The 17,581-nt window shown below is 38.2% G+C and overlaps 1 protein-coding gene across 1 annotated transcript in view; it reads right to left on the bottom strand.

Moving 5' to 3' along the window:
• The window catches only part of LOC128642128 (regulator of G-protein signaling 11-like), an 801,065-nt gene that overhangs the window by 695,276 nt on the left and 88,208 nt on the right, over positions 1 to 17,581 (bottom strand). The window contains exon 2 of the mRNA XM_053694807.1: positions 11,917 to 12,013. Within this exon, the coding sequence (XP_053550782.1) occupies positions 11,917 to 12,013 (97 nt within the window). The remainder of the gene's footprint in view (positions 1 to 11,916; positions 12,014 to 17,581) is intronic.

The raw sequence follows: 17,581 nt of genomic DNA, 5'->3' as shown, positions 1-17,581 counted from the left end.
CCCTTTTAAGGGCTGGTAAGGTAAAAGAGCTTTGAACTTTTTTTAATTTAGAATAGGGTAGGGAATTTTTTTATTTTGGGGGGCTTTATTATTAGGGGGCTTAAAATAGGTGTAATTAGCTTAAAAATCTTGTAATCTTTTTTTTATTTTTTGTAATTTAGTGTTTTGTTTTTTTTTGTAATTTAGTTTAGTTTATTTAATTGTATTTTTAGATAGATATTTGTAGTTTATTTAATTTATTGATAGTGTAGGTGTATTTGTAACTTAGGTTAGGATTTATTTTACAGGTAATTGGGTAATTATTTTAACTAGGTAGCTATTAAATAGTTAATAACTATTTAATAGCTATTATACCTAGTTAAAATAATTAACAATTTACCTGTAAAATAAATATAAACCCTAACATAGCTACAATGTAATTATTAATTATATTGTAGCTATCTTAGGGTTTATTTTATAGGTAAGTATTTAGATTTAAATAGGAATATTTTAATTAATAATATTAATATTAGATTTATTTTAATAAGAGTTTAGTTAGGGATGTTAGAGTTAGATAGGGTTATTATACTTAATATATATATATTATAATAACGATATTAACTATATTAACCCTAATATAATTAGGGTTAATATAGTTAATATATATAATATAATAATTATATTAATTATATTAACCCTAATATAATTAGGGTTAATATAGTTAATATAGTTGGCGGCGGTGTAGGGGGATTAGATTAGGGGTTAATACATTTATTATAGGTGGCAGCGGTGTAGGGGGATTTAGATTGTAGGCAAAAGAGCTGATTACTTTGTGACAAAGCCCCGCCAAAAGCCCTTTTAAGGGCTGGCAAAAGAGCAGTTTACTTTGGGGGTAATGCCATGCAAAAAGCCCTTTTCAGGGCTATTTGTAGGGTTAGACTTAGGTTTAGTGGTAGGGATAGTTTAGTATTTTAGGGGTTAAATAATTTAATATAGATGGCGGCGGGGTAGGGGCTCACTTTAGGGGATTATAGATTTAATATAGCTGGTGGCGGGGTCCGGGAGCGGCGGTTTAGGGGTTAATAACTTTATTAGGTTACGGCGGGGTCCGGGAGCGGCGGTTCAGGGGTTAATACATATTTTATTGTTAGGATAGTGAGGGGGGATAGCGGATAGAGGGTTAGACGTGTCGGGCTATGTTAGGGAGGCGTGTTAGACGTGTCGGGCTATGTTAGGGAGGCGTGTTAGACAGTGCGGGTGATTTCATACTTTAGTCAGGTTTTGTAGGCGCCGGCAGTTTCTAACGTGGCGTAAGTCACTGGCGACGCCAGAAATTTGTACTTGCGCAGATTTCTGGACATCGCTGGTTTATCCGACTTACAGCACGTTAGCAACTGACGGCGCCATATATTGGATAGCTCGAGATGCGAGCTGAAACTGCGGGCAACGCGGGTTCCCTTGCTTGCGCCGCAAACTACGCTGTATATCGGATCACGCCCCCTATATTCTACACACCCTTGTTTGTACTTTCTTTTATTGTCTGTTTTATATCAGTCTCCATTTGTCAGCAGAAGAGATAGATAAGGGGAAATCCTAGCTTTAAACATGGTGCTGCCCATTACTTTATGAAAACTAAAGTACATTATAGAAAATAAACCTTCACACAGATCTTTAATATTTAAACAACTAATTTATTAAAAAATAAAAAATACATACTATTCTTAGTACAATATGTGCTTTAAAAGGACATTATAAAAATAAATATATTTTATAAGCATAATATTGAGTCTATTCTCTGCCTCCCTCTGGTCATAGGTTCTGTCATCTTGAAATCTAGATTTCATTGCATTCCAGTGCTGACATGTTTACACATGTGCATCAATTCTGCTTCAGATACCAACAGTGTAACCTAGGTTACAAAATGGTGGCACACATAATAAGAGGGAGGTGAATGAAATGTTTTTAATGTTTAAAGGGCCAGTTAACTCCAACATTATCTTGTGTGATTTAGATAGAACATAACATTTTAATTAACTTTCCAATTTACTTCTATTATCAAATTTGCTTCATTCTCTTGTTATCCTTTACTAAAGGAACAATGGCAGCCAGCTGAACACATCTAGTTAGCCAATCACAAGAGACAAAAGTGTGCAGACACCAATCAGCAGCTAGCTCCCAATAGTGTAAAATATGTGCATATTATTTTTAAGCATGGGATACTAAGAGCACATTTGAAAATAGAAGTGAATTTAAAAGTGTCTTAAAATTACATGCTCTATCTGAATCATGCTGAAGTTTAATTTTCACTTTCCTAACCCTTTAATGCCCCTTTACATGCATCATTATGTCTAGCATTTATTTACAGTTTAATATCCCTTTAAAAAGCAAACACTATTTTACACACGGATACATTTTATATTGCAGTTATTTCTGAAAGAATTTACCTCTTTTTCTCAGATTAAAAAAAAAAGTTTATTGTGATTTTTATAGGTTTTGCCAACCCTATAGCAGTCACCAGCTTGTCATAGAAAGGGATAACCAACCATTCCCACCTTAACCAGTTTGTCACAATCAAGAAACAGTGCAAGTGTTAACAAACATTATCTTGTCTGTGTGAAAGACAACATCATTTAGCTGAGTTCACCATTAATATTTCCTAATATCAAGTTTTTGACCAGGCCCAGTATTGGATTATCTTTGCTTTCATAAAGGCAGTAAGAGTCCATAATCCATTACTCCTGGGAATTATTCTCCCTGCCACTAAGAGGAGGCAAAAATTCTTAAAACCCAAGTGCTCTATATAACCCATCACACCTCTATGGTAGTTATTCTTGTCTTTGTCTCTGATAGAGGAAGCTGAAGAATGAAGATGTGCAGAGATTTTTTTGTTTGTTAAGAGGAGTGCTCACACAGATTTTAGGCCCATTTCCCCTCAGAGTACACTGCTTGCCTGAGGGAGTATAAAGGAGCATAGGCTTTGACTTACCTCTTCAACCCCATGAAAATTTAAGTCTCTGATCTCCCATGGATGTTGGAAGGACTCTTTTGCCTCCTACTGTGGGTCTACATTTAACTCCGAATTTATGACTACTGCTGATATGTTTTCAGCACTATCCTGATGTTCTACTGGTCTTGCCCAGTAGGAAAGTGTTATTAGGTAAGTCATTTTATTTTTCCAGTTCTAAATAAAACTCAGTTATATATATTACTTTACACACACACACATATATATATACACTGTGTGCAGAATTATTAGGCAAATGAGTATTTTGACCACATCATCCTCTTTATGCATGTTGTCTTACTCCAAGCTGTATAGGCTCGAAAGCCTACTACCAATTAAGCATATTAGGTGATGTGCATCTCTGTAATGAGAAGGGGTGTGGTCTAATGACATCAACACCCTATATCAGGTGTGCATAATTATTAGGCAACTTCCTTTCCTTTGGCAAAATGGGTCAAAAGAAGGACTTGACAGGCTCAGAAAAGTAAAAAATAGTGAGATATCTTGCAGAGGGATGCAGCACTCTTAAAATTGCAAAGCTTCTGAAGCGTGATCATCGAACAATCAATCGTTTCATTCAAAATAGTCAACAGGGTCGCAAGAAGCGTGTGGAAAAACCAAGGCGCAAAATAACTGCCCATGAACTGAGAAAAGTCAAGCATGCAGCTGCCAAGATGCCACTTGCCACCAGTTTGGCCATATTTCAGAGCTGCAACATCACTGGAGTGCCCAAAAGCACAAGGTGTGCAATACTCAGAGACATGGCCAAGGTAAGAAAGGCTGAAAGACGACCACCACTGAACAAGACACACAAGCTGAAACGTCAAGACTGGGCCAAGAAATATCTCAAGACTGATTTTTCTAAGGTTTTATGGACTGATGAATGAGAGTGAGTCTTGATGGGCCAGATGGATGGGCCCGTGGCTGGATTGGTAAAGGGCAGAGAGCTCCAGTCCGACTCAGACGCCAGCAAGGTGGAGGTGGAGTACTGGTTTGGGCTGGTATCATCAAAGATGAGCTTGTGGGGCCTTTTCGGGTTGAGGATGGATTCAAGCTCAACTCCCAGTCCTACTGCCAGTTTCTGGAAGACACCTTCTTCAAGCAGTGGTACAGGAAGAAGTCTGCATCCTTCAAGAAAAACATGATTTTCATGCAGGACAATGCTCCATCACACGCGTCCAAGTACTCCACAGCGTGGCTGGCAAGAAAGGGTATAAAAGAAGAAAATCTAATGACATGGCCTCCTTGTTCACCTGATCTGAACCCCATTGAGAACCTGTGGTCCATCATCAAATGTGAGATTTACAAGGAGCGAAAACAGTACACCTCTCTGAACAGTGTCTGGGAGGCTGTGGTTGCTGCTGCACGCAATGTTGATGGTGAACAGATCAAAACACTGACAGAATCCATGGATGGCAGGCTTTTGAGTGTCCTTGCAAAGAAAGGTGGCTATATTGGTCACTGATTTGTTTTTGTTTTGTTTTTGAATGTCAGAAATGTATATTTGTGAATGTTGAGATGTTATATTGGTTTCACTGGTAAAAATAAATAATTGAAATGGGTATATATTTGTTTTTTGTTAAGTTGCCTAATAATTATGCACAGTAATAGTCACCTGCACACACAGATATCCCCCTAAAATAGCTATAACTAAAAACAAACTAAAAACTACTTCCAAAAATATTCAGCTTTGATATTAATGAGTTTTTTGGGTTCATTGAGAACATGGTTGTTGTTCAATAATAAAATTAATCCTCAAAAATACAACTTGCCTAATAATTCTGCACTCCCTGTATATATATATATATATATATATATAGCCTGGGGGCAGTTCTATTTATGGCTTCTATATATCAGATGTACAGTACTGTTATTAATACAAGCCCCTTTGGGGGTGCTTATTTGTTTATTTTGTGAATATTAGCTCCTTTATGGGGTACACATTTAGTCTCTTTAGGGTTGTATATATTATTTATTATTTGGCGCAATTTTGTGCTTGTGTGCATGTGAGCTAGTATGGGTACATCCATTTGGGATCCTGTATGTGCTGGTTTAGACGCAATTTTATTTTACAAATGAGTCCCAGTACTGGCAGCATTTTTTTTAGTCGCTACCTTATTTTTAGTTCTGTATTGAAGGGGGTAATTGCCCTCTTCAAGAGCTGTGGGAAATTATTTCCTATGGAGTCCTTAGATCCTGTTCCTAACCCTACTTTGGAAGCTGATGTTAACCCCTCCAGCATATTTATATGTCTCGTCTCAATATTTTGATGAACTCAGACCAATCTGATTCTGCTCTTTCTTCCAAAGGTATTATTGCTCCTTCTGTTTGTTCTCTAAAGGGGAGTTCAATGGATATTTCTCCTGGCATGAAGGAATTTATAAGAGCTACATTGTCTGAAATGTTATCAGTCATTCCGCCTTTAAATAAGTGTTAAGGGTCAGTACAATATATGCCTTTTACTAGTTGTAATATACCTGTATCTAATAAGGTTAATGAAACCTCTGAGGGTGAGGTTTTTTTCTGATGATCAGGGGCCTTCCTCTGATCCTGAGCCTGTTTCCTCCTCCTTTTTATTTAAGATTAATCACATTCATTCTTTATTAAAGAAGATTTTGCTTACTTTAGAAATTAAGGAAGCTCCTGTTTCTGAATGGGGTCTACTAGTCGTTTAGATTCTTATTATAAACCTGCAAAAAGATTCATCTGAGGTTTTTCCAGTTCCTGATGCTGTGGCTGGAAATATTTGTAAAGAATGGTCTAAGCCTGGTAGTTATTTTAATTCTTCCGCAAGGTTTAAGAAAATGTATCCTCTTCCAGACCATAACATTGACCTATGGAAGTCTATTTCTAAGGTAGATGGTGCCATTTCTACTTTGGCCAAATGAACTACAAAGAGGACAGAACTTTTTTAAAAAAAAATAATTTTTATTGAGGCATAAGTCAAGGCATACAATCTTTAAATGTAAAAACTTAGTATACATTGAAATTGCAAACTAGTTAGGATATACAATACAAATACAACTGATAGCAAGCCTATAACACTGTAAACCCTCTAAATGGTGCATGAGGCCACTCTTGGACCTCGCAGGACTCCTGGGTATAAAGCTACAGAGGGATAGCATGTATACTAGGAGACTACTTTTGAGTTTCAGAGTAAAGCCTCTTTTTCTCTCATTTTTTATATGTATATATGTCGCAAGTAAGAGGTAACACTTTAATATAGATAGAGCTCAGCCTATAGGATAGCTTGAGTAGAACATGTTAACATTATGTATAAGTTGGAGTTGCGCTTAAAACAATCAAGTATATCTTAAAAAGTCCGGGGGGATTTACTTGTATAAGAGAATTAGATCCAACCTGGGATAAGATTGACCCAAAGTGGGCAAACAAAATTGTTATAAGGCGAAAAAACCTAGCTGTTACCAGCGCGGAATGAAATGAATGGGTTCCTGCAGCCATTGTGTAATTATGCCATAGTAGTACAACTAACGTAACTATAACAGTGACAGCCTGCCTATAACTCTGACATGAAATAGGAGTATAGCCTATTTGGTCATAGGTATGTTTTGTTATTATGTGAAGCTGTGTCTAAGGCTCAACCAGAGTACTCCACAAATGTAAAATGGAGATGCCCTACCGCCACGGCCATTGGCGGCAGTGAGCCAGTTCAAAATACTATGTCAGAGCTCCAGGACAGAATCACAACACAGTGGTCATAAATAGGCAATAAGGTATTCATGAATTGTCTACAAAGTCTATCCAAATGAAGCATTAGTCTTATGGGAGTGGGACTTACTACAGTGCAAAATGGTTTTAATTCATTATTCATCTTACACAATAAAGTCTAACTTGAGCACCTTAAAAAAAGCATTATAAACAGAGTCTACATATCGGCTTTAGGGTAATATATGCATTAATTAACAGTATGCTTAATATATGACCATAACACTGAGGACATGAGTAAGTAATACATTAATCATGAGCTATGAACGAAATCTATGAGCACAGAAAATGAATCCCATGTTAGCGAGACTCGCATAAAGTACAAAACAAGAGGACTTCAGTATATTATTCTTAGATAATGTAGTCAAATGATATCTAACTTAATAACCTTTGAGTGGCATCATAAACAAATTAAACATAGAACTGCAGCCTAAATCATTACTGGCATCAGCTAGAGCCTTAGGTAAGGATTTCTGCAGAAATTAATTAGGGAATTTATATACTTTAGTCAACCTATCCCAAGACGAGTCAGTCCTGGAACAGAGATGAGCAGAGAATGTCCCCGATGAAGTCTGTGTACCCTAATGGAGTTATGGTAGTCGTCTGAATAGGGAGCTTTCACAGGGAGGTATAGAGAGATGTATTTGTCTAGACTGCCTCTCACAGACAGTATATATCGGCAGCTCACTTCCGGTTTAAATGTCCATCTTTTTGGGAAAAATATTTTTGCCGGGTAAGCAGATGAAGGTTCCTCTGATGGGCTCCCCAAGCAGGCGTTGGTGGATTTTCCTCCATTTTAGTGTCTCCAACCTTATACACTGTATGTTGAGATTTTGAGAAGGCGTCTGTATTTTGCTTCAGGTTCGATAGGGAAGCTAAAGTAGGTGAAACAGTGCCAATAACAGTTGCTGTATGTGCTCCCAGCACTAATATCTTGCGGTTAAGTTCAGTAAAATTTCCTTCCTCGTCGCAACCGGCTAGTTCAGCAGCATTACTCGATACAGTGACATAATCTGGTCTTCTATCATCTGTAGGGGTTTGCTGCCGGTCCAATGTTTGGGGTGACAGAAGCTGGGGCCCCATAGCTCTGCTGCCCCCACTTGAGTTGAAGATGAGGTCTGCTGTTATTTCACTGGGTTGTTTGTTCCCTCTGGGAAAATAGAATGCGTTTCCGATCTCACGTAGGAGATTCTTACAGTGATACTCCAACATACGCTCTAGTTCCGCCAAGAACAATGCAGCAATCTCCATGTTCCAACTCTTGTAGAGACAATAAACAAGCTAGGCTGGTAAATGAGCTGTTTTTATCCTAGTGTAGGATATCTTAACCCCAGTTTTGGGAGGGGGGGGGGTAGTTGCGGCAGCCCCAGACCTATGCTTTTTTACTCCACTCAGGGCTTTCTTTTTGAGATCCACAAGTTGTTGAATCGTAGTATAGAACAAAATGGCTACCAGGCCCGAGCAGAGATCAATTGCATAGCTGTCTCAAAGAGCATAGGCTGAGATACCGTCAGATCATCCTCTTCTAGCTCCTGCCAATACTCAGCCGAAAAATCTTTATTAGATGTGTAGATTAGAGAGTATTTGCTGTATTTAGATGCTTAAATATCGTCCTAGCTCTAGGAGCTTCACAGAGACCCGTCTTGCAACTTTGAGATCAGGCTCCGCCCGACAGAACTTTTTTAAAGACCCTTTGGATAGGAAATTAGAGTCGTTTCATGGCATATTTGCATGCAGGTTATCATTTCAAGCCAGATATAGCTATTGCTGATGTTTCTGCTTCCAGTTGATTGGATAGTCTCTCTGAACAGATCTCTGATGTTTCTGAAAGTGAAGATTTTTTAAACCTTTTGGGTTTGCTTAAATGTGCTAATTTCTTTTGTTGGTATTAGACATCATTATGATTAATGCTAAGAGTCCTTGTCCATACTTTATAGACAAGATTTAAGGTTAAAATCTTGGTATGCTGACGTGGTTTCTAAATCTAGGCTTTTCTCCAATTTTTTTTTCAGGGGAAGAAATTGTTTGGTACTGATTTCAATTCCATTATCTCTACTGTTACTGGTGGTAAGGGAGCCTTTCTTCCCCAGGATAAGAAAACTAAAGGCAAATTTAAGATTTCTAACCGTTTTTGTTCCATTTATCAGAATAAGGAACATAAATTTGATTCCACAACAGCTAAGCAAGGTGCCTTTGGTTATAATTTGAAACCAAGCTCTAATTCGAACAGGCCTAAGCAGGCCCAAGAAATTCACCCCTGCTTCTAAGTTTTTGTGAAGGTGCGGCCCCCAATCCAGAGTCTCTGGTAGGGGGCAGGTTAATTCTCTTTTAGTCATGGTTCTGGACTGTTTCAGATTCTTGGGCTCTGAAAATAGTTTTGAGGGATATTCCACAGGAAGGTTTATTTTGTCAAATGTTCAGAAGAATCCTTTAAAGGCTCAGGATTTTCTTCAATCAGTTCTGGATCTATAATCTATGGGAATGATAGTTCCTGTTCAATTGTTGTAACAAATCTCTTTTTTTGTTCCCAAGGAGGGAACTTTCAGAACAGTTTTGGATCTAAAGGCTCTGAGCAAGTTTGCCAGAGTTACAACTTTCAAAATGGAGACTACTTCCAATTCATAGATATCACTATCAGTTTCTGAGGTTTACTTTCCTAGACAAGAAGTTTGTTGCTCTATCATTTGGTGTGGCTACAGTACCAAGGATTTTCACAAAGGTTCTGTCATCAGAACTCAGTGAATGTTTCTTTACCTATTCAATATCTTGGTTCAAGCTCCATCTTTTCATTTAGCAGAATCTCACATCAGCAGACAGTTGTTGTTTCTTCAACAACATGGTTGGAGGATCAGTTTGCAAAAGAGTTCTTTAGTCCCTCAGACAAAGGTCAGTTTTCTGTAGTTACAGATAGATTCAGTCTCCATGGAGCTTTCTCTGACAGATCAAAGAATTAAGATGGTTTCAGCCTGTCAAAATCTTTAGTTTCTTCCTTTTCCCTCAGTTGCTCTTTGTATAGCGGGTCTGGATCTCATGATTGCAGTATAGGATGCTATTCCATTTGCTCATCTTCACATAAGGCCTCTTCAGCTTTGTATGTTATGTTAGTGGTGCAGCGATAATACTTTGTTATCCTGGATCATTTTCCTAGACTTCAGAACAAGGCAGTCCCTGTATTGGTGGTTGAATCATAAACCTATTTTACAGGGGGCTTCTTTTGCTCATCCTACTTGGTCTGTGATTACTACAGATGCAAGTCTTTCAGAATAGGTAGCTGTTTGGGGGTCTCGGATGGCACAAGGAGTTTGGGCTAATTGGGAGGCAAGGTTGCCAATAAACATTTTAGAACTTTGTGCAATTTACAGGGATTTTCAAAATTGGCCTTTAATGAAAAGAGAATCTTTTATCCATTTTTCAGTCAGACAATATCACAGCAGTGGCTTATATCAATCACCACATTGGGCTCAGAAACCCATAGCCATGAAGGAACTATATTGAATTCTCTATTGGGCAGAAGCCAATTGCTGTCTAATTTCTGAACAACTGGAAAGCAGATTTTCTCCGTTATCAGTTCCTTCATCCAGGGGAATGGGCTCTTCCTCCAGAAGTATTTTGTCAGATTGTGGATTTTTGGGGTCTCCTAGAGATAGAACAAATGGCTTCCCAGTTAAACAACAAACTCTCCAAGTACTTTCCGAGGTACAGGTATCTTCAGGCGGAGTTTGTGGATGCTCTGAATGTTTCATGGTCCTTTCAGCTTGCCTATGTGTTTCCTCGACTGGTGCTTCTTCCCAGGGTAGTTTCCAAGATCAGGCAAGAGAATTTGTCAATAATTCTAATTACTCCAGCCTGGCCTTGAAGAGTCTGGTATGCGGATCTGGTCCAGATGTCTAGCTGCCCTTCCTGGCCTCTTCCTCTAAGGTCAGATCTTCTTTGTCAAGGTAAATTATTCCATCAGGATTTGAAATCTCTAAGCTTGATGGCACAGAGATCAAACTGTTAGTTGTTAGGCATAGGGGTTTCTCAAAATCTGTTATTGAAACCCTAATTAAGCCTTGGATACCTATCACCAAGAAAATGTGGAAGACTTTTATTTATTGGTGTTTTGACAATGGTTTCTTCTCCTGGCATTCTTTTCAGAATTCCTAGCATTTTACAGTTTTTGCAAGATGGTTTGGATAAGGGCTTATCTGCTAGTTCTTTGAAGGGCCAGATTTCTGCCCTTTCAGTTTTGTTTCATATGAAGATTGCTTATCATGGTTTTGTTTAGGCTTTGGTTTGTATTAAGGTTGTTATTAAACCAATCTCTCCACCTTGGAATTTGGTATTTAAGGTTTGAGCCTATGCATAAGGTGGACATTAAACTTCTTTCCTGGAAAAATGTGTTTCTTCTGGCTATTTCCTCTGCTAGAAGAGTTTCAGAGCTATCCACTCTTTCTTGTGATCTGCCTTATCTTATTTTTCATCAAGATAAAGCAGCTTTAAGAACCAAATTTGATTTTTTGCATAAGATTGTGTCTTCAGATAATATAAGTAGTGAAATTGTTATCCCCGCTTTGTGTCCTAAGCCTAAGAATTCTTCAGAGAGGCTTTGTCATAATTTGGATGTGGTTTGCCTTTGATTCATAAGGCATAATTGAAGGCGGGTCAGACCCCTCCAAATTGATCACTGCTCATTCTATCAAATCAGTGGCTACTTCTTGGGCTTTCAACAATGAAGCTTCTGTTGACCAAATTTGCAAGGCAGCTACAGTACTTGGTCTTCTTTTGCATACCTTTACTAAATTCTACCATTTGTATGTTTTTGCTTCTTCTGAAGCAGCCTTTGGTAGCCTAACTACCATAGAGGTGAAATGGATTAAATAGAGCTCTTGGGGTTTTGGAATATTTGCCTCCTCCTAGTGGCAAGGAGAGTAATTACCAGGAGTAATGAATCATAAACTACCCCCATGAAAGAAATAAATTTATCAAGAAAGCACAAATTATGTTTTTATTGTGCATTTGTTGAAAATGCAATTCTACTGTATTTTATTGCCCTTTAAGGAGAAAACTTGCAAAATTTTAAAAAAATAATCATCGCACAGATCTTACTGATACTACCTAAAAAAATTGCAAAATATTAAATTTGTCTTTTTTAAGTAAAATCAGATTAGTGTATAGCGTATAAAGATAATTAGCTTTGGCGCATGCTGTGTAAACATTGAACATACCTGTCATTGCATGAGGAATAACTGTAATCAGCAACCGCTGGTTCCTCAGTTTAATTCCAATATCTGGATCTTGCATAGCCACAATCAATCTTTCCATCTATAACAAAATAAAAACATGAATAAAAAGTTTGTTATTGGATGATACATTTATTGTAATACTTACAACTCTATTCTAAATGTTTTTAATTTCATAGACAATTATTAATCACTATAGTGACACACTATCTGCAATCTGTTCTCCAGACCACAATAGGAATCAGTAAAATTATTAGACAGAATTCCCTCCTTAAACGACAGGTCACCACTCCTATAATTTACAGGTGATCTCTATGGTAATCACCAGTCCCAATAAGGCCCCTGAACAGTGTTTTTTAAGGGGGACGTGGCAGTTTTAGAACCCCCTATATAAACACAAAGGGGTATAAGACCCCTTTATGAAAAGAAAAGAGGCTCCTTCCTATGAGGGTGTCTCATGGACCTGTCATTACCTAATGTAATTACTGCAAAGGCCCAGCTATACAACACTCACACACCCACAGAACACAATACCCCTCACATGAAGGTGTTTTGGACTTTATAAAAGACCCTAGAAGAGACTCTTCTTTCTTTCATGTAATTAGCAAGAGTCCATAAGCTAGTGACGTATGGGATATATATTCCTACCAGGAGGGGCAACGTTTCCCAAACCTTAAAATGCCTATAAATACACCCCTCACCACACCCACAATTCAGTTTTACAAACTTTGCCTCCCATGGAGGTGGTGAAGTAAGTTTGTGCTAGATTCTACGTTGATATGCGCTTCGCAGCAGGCTGAAGCCCGGTTTTCCTCTCAGAGTGCAGTGAATGTCAGAGGGATGTGAAGAGAGTATTGCCTATTTGAATACAATGGTCTACCTCTAGGGGATCTATTTCATAGGTTCTCTGTTATCGGTCGTAGAGATTTCTTCTCCTACCTCCCTTTTCAGATCGACGATATACTCTTATATACCATTACCTCTACTGATTCTCGTTTCAGTACTGGTTTGGCTATCTACTATATGTAGATGAGTGTCCTGGGGTAAGTAAGTCTTATTTTTTTGTGACACTCTAAGCTATGGTTGGGCACTTTATATGTAAAGTTCTAAATATATGTCATTAAACTTATATTTGCCTTGATTCAGGATAATCAGTATTCCTTTTCAATACAGACTGTCAGTTTTATTATTGGGATAATGCTTTCAATTTATTTTTTCTTACCTTGAAAAAAAATTTATTTGACCATTTTTTTCCTGCGTGCTGTTAGGCTTGCGGGGGCAGAAAATATTTATTTTTATTACGTCATTTTTTTGGCGCGAACTTTTTTGGCGCAAAAAATTTGTTTGGTCACTTCCGGCGCCGTAATTGACGCCGGAAGTTGTATTTTGTCTAAATGTTTTCTTTGACGCATGCGTATTCAGACATTTTCTTGCGCCAAAAAATGTGGGCGTCGTTTTCGACGTCAGAGGATGTGGCGTCATTTTTGGCGCCAAAAAATATGGGTATTGAATTTGGCGCTAATAATCTTGGCGCCAAAAAATGTGGGCGTCTTTTTTTTTTTCTCACTTTTTTACTCACATTATTTAAACATCTCTCTTTCATTGCTTCTGGTTCCTAGAAGCTTATTATTTTGCATTCTTTCCCATTCCTGAAACTGTCATTTAAAGAATTTGATAATTTTGCTTTATATGTTGTTTTTTCTATTACATATTTCAAGATGTCTCATCCTGACCCTGGATCTCAATCCACTAGTGGACAGACGCTGCCTGATGCTGGTTCTACCAAAGTTAAGTGCATATGTTGTAAACTTGTGGTAACTGTTCCTCCAGCTGTAGTTTGTGCAAGTTGTCATGATAAACTTTCCAATGCAGATTGTGTCTCCATTAGTAATAATCCTTTACCTGTTGTTGTTCCTTCAACATCTAGTGTTCAGGATGTTCCTGTTAATGTTAAAGAATTTGTTTCTAATTCTATTAGGAAGGCTCTGTCTGTTATTCCTCCTTCCAGTAAACGTAAAAGGTCTTTTAAAACTTCTCACATTTCAGATGAATTTTTAGGTGACCGCCATCATTCTGACTTATCTGTTTCTGATGAGGATTTTTCTGGTTCAGAGGATTCTTCCCCAGATATTGATACTGATAAATCTTCATATTTATTTAAAATGGAGTTTATTCGTTCATTACTTAAAGAAGTTTTGATTGCATTAGACATGGAGGAGTCCAGTCCTCTTGATACTAAAACTGCTAAACGTTTAAATTCGGTTTATAAACCTCATGTGTTAATTCCGGAAGTTTTTCCAGTTCCTGATGCTATCTCAGATGTGATTGCTAGGGAATGGGATAGTCTGGGTACTTCATTTACTCCTTCTCCAAGGTTTAAGAAATTGTACCCTGTGCCATCTGATAGATTGGAGTTTTGGGATAAAATCCCTAAAGTCGATGGGGCTATCTCTACTCTTGCTAAACGTACTGCTATTCCTACGGCAGATAGCACTTCGTTTAAAGATCCTTTAGATAGGAAAATTGAATCTTTTTTAAGAAAAGCTTATTTTTGTTCAGGTAATCTACTTAGACCTGCTATCTCTTTGGCTGATGTTGCTGCAGCTTCAACCATAATGCTTATAGCATTGTTAAACTTCTTCAACATGCTAATAACTTTGTCTGTGATGCCATTTTTTATATCATTAGAGTTGATGTCCGGTATATGTCTTTAGCTATTTTAGCTAGAAGAGCTTTATGGCTTAAATCTTGGAATGTAGACATGACTTCTAAGTCAACTTTGCTTTCTCTCTCTTTAAAAGGTAATAAGTTGTTTGGTTCTCAGTTGGATTCAATAATTTCAACTGTTACTGGGGGGAAGGGAGCCTTTTTGCCCCAGGGCAAAAAATCTAAAGGTAAATATAGGGCTGCTAATCGTTTTCGTTCCTTTCGTCAGAATAAGGAGCAGAAGCCTGACACTTCCCCTAAAGGAATAGTTTCCGGTTGGAAACCTTCTCCAGTCTGGAATAAATCCAAGCCTTTTAGAAAGTCAAAACCAGCTCCTAAATCCGCGCAGCTGGTAGGGGGCAGGTTACGATTTTTCAAAGATGTTTGGATCAATTCGATTCACAATCTTTGGATTCAGAACATTGTTTCACAAGGGTACAGAATAGGTTTCAAGGTAAGACCGCCTGCGATGAGATTTTTCCTCTCACGCATTCCAGTAAATCCAGTGAAGGCTCAGGCGTTTCTGAAATGTGTTTCAGACCTAGAGTTAGCTGGGGTAATTATACCAGTTCCAGTTCTGGAACAGGGTCTGGGGTTTTATTCAAATATATTCATTGTGCCAAAGAAAGAGAATTCTTTCAGACCAGTTCTGGACCTAAAAATATTGAATCGTTATGTAAGGATAGCAACATTCAAAATGGTGACTATAAGAACTATTCTGCCTTTTGTTCAGCAAGGGCATTATATGTCTACAATAGACTTACAGGATGCATATCTTCATATTCCAATTCATCCAGATCACTATCAGTTTCTGAGATTCTCTTTTCTAGACAAGCATTACCAGTTTATTGCTCTTCCATTTGGCCTAGCAACAGCGCCAAGGATCTTTTCGAAGGTTCTCGGTGCTATTCTCTCTGTAATCAGAGAACAGGGTATTGCGGTATTTCCTTATTTGGACGATATATTGGTACTTGCTCAGTCTTTACATTCTGCAGAATCTCATACGAATCAACTTGTGTTGTTTCTTCAAAGACATGGTTGGAGGATCAATTTACCAAAGAGTTCCTTGATTCCTCAGACAAGAGTAACCTTTTTAGGTTTCCAAATAGATTCAGTGTCCATGACTTTGTCTCTGACAGAAAAGAGACGTCTGAAATTGGTTTCAGCCTGTCGAAACCTTCAGTCTCAATTGTTCCCTTCTGTAGCATTATGCATGGAAATTCTAGGTCTCATGACTGCTGCATCGGACGCGATCCCTTTTGCTCGTTTTCACATGAGACCACTCCAGCTTTGTATGCTGAACTAGTGGTGCAGGGATTATACAAGGATATCACAATTAATATCCTTAAATCCCAATGTTCGATCATCTCTAACTTGGTGGATGGATCACCATCGTTTATTTCAAGGGGCCTCTTTTGTTCGTCCAACCTGGACTGTGATCTCAACAGATGCAAGTCTATCAGGTTGGGGAGCTGTATGGGGATCTCTGACAGCGCAGGGGGTTTGGGAATCTCAGGAGGCGAGATTACCAATCAACATTTTGGAACTCCGTGCGATTTTCAGAGTTCTTCAGTTTTGGCCTCTTCTGAAGAGAGAATCATTTATTTGTTTTCAAACAGACAATGTCACAACCGTGGCATATGTCAATCATCAAGGTGGGACTCACAGTCCTCAAGCAATGAAAGAAGTATCTCGGATACTTGGATGGGCGGAATCCAGCCCCTGTCTAATTTCTGCGTTTCACATCCCAGGTGTAGACAATTGGGAAGCGGATTATCTCAGTCGCCGGACGTTACATCCGGGCGAATGGTCTCTTCATCCAGAGGTTTTTCTTCCGATTGTTCAAATCTGGGGTCTTCCAGAAATAGATCTGATGGCCTCTCATCTAAACAAGAAACTTCCCAGGTATCTGTCCAGATCCAGGGATCCTCAGGCGGAAGCAGTTGATGCGTTGTCGCTTCCTTGGAATTACCATCCTGCTTATATCTTTCCGCCTCTAGTTCTTCTTCCAAAAGTAATTTCCAAAATTCTAATGGAGCGTTCATTTGTACTGTTGGTGGCTCCAGCATGGCCACACAGGTTTTGGTTTGCGGATCTCGTTCGGATGGCCAGTTGCCAACCTTGGACACTTCCATTAAGGCCAGACCTTCTATCTCAAGGTCCATTTTTCCATCAGGATCTCAAATCATTAAATTTGAAGGTATGGAGATTGAACGCTTAATACTTAGCCATAGAGGTTTCTCTGACTCAGTGATTAATACTATGTTACAGGCTCGTAAATCTGTATCTAGAAAGATTTATTATCGAGTTTGGAAGACTTACATTTCTTGGTGTTCTTCTCATAAATTCTCTTGGCATTCTTTTAGAATTCCTAGAATTTTACAATTTCTTCAGGATGGTTTGGATAAGGGTTTGTCTGCAAGTTCTTTGAAAGGGCAAATCTCTGCTCTTTCTGTTCTTTTTCACAGAAAGATTGCTAATCTTCCTGATATTCATTGTTTTGTACAGGCTTTGGTCCGTATCAAACCTGTCATTAAGTCAATCTCTCCTCCTTGGAGTCTTAATTTGGTTTTGAAAGCTTTGCAGGCTCCTCCGTTTGAGCCTATGCATTCTCTGGATATTAAATTACTTTCCTGGAAAGTATTGTTCCTTTTGGCTATCTCTTCTGCTAGAAGAGTTTCTGAGTTATCTGCTCTTTCTTGTGAATCTCCTTTTCTGATTTTTCATCAGGATAAGGTGGTGTTGCGGACTTCATTTAAATTTTTACCTAAGGTTGTGAATTCTAACAACATTAGTAGAGAAATTGTTGTTCCTTCATTGTGTCCTAATCCTAAGAATTCTAAGGAAAGATCGTTACATTCTTTGGATGTAGTTAGAGCTTTGAAATACTATGTTGAAGCTACTAAAGATTTTAGGAAGACTTCCAGTCTATTTGTTATCTTTT

Source organism: Bombina bombina, chromosome 11 (assembly GCF_027579735.1).
Source record: "Bombina bombina isolate aBomBom1 chromosome 11, aBomBom1.pri, whole genome shotgun sequence".
Taxonomy (NCBI): Eukaryota; Metazoa; Chordata; class Amphibia; order Anura; family Bombinatoridae; genus Bombina; species Bombina bombina.
This window is presented reverse-complemented; position numbering and strand designations above follow the sequence as displayed.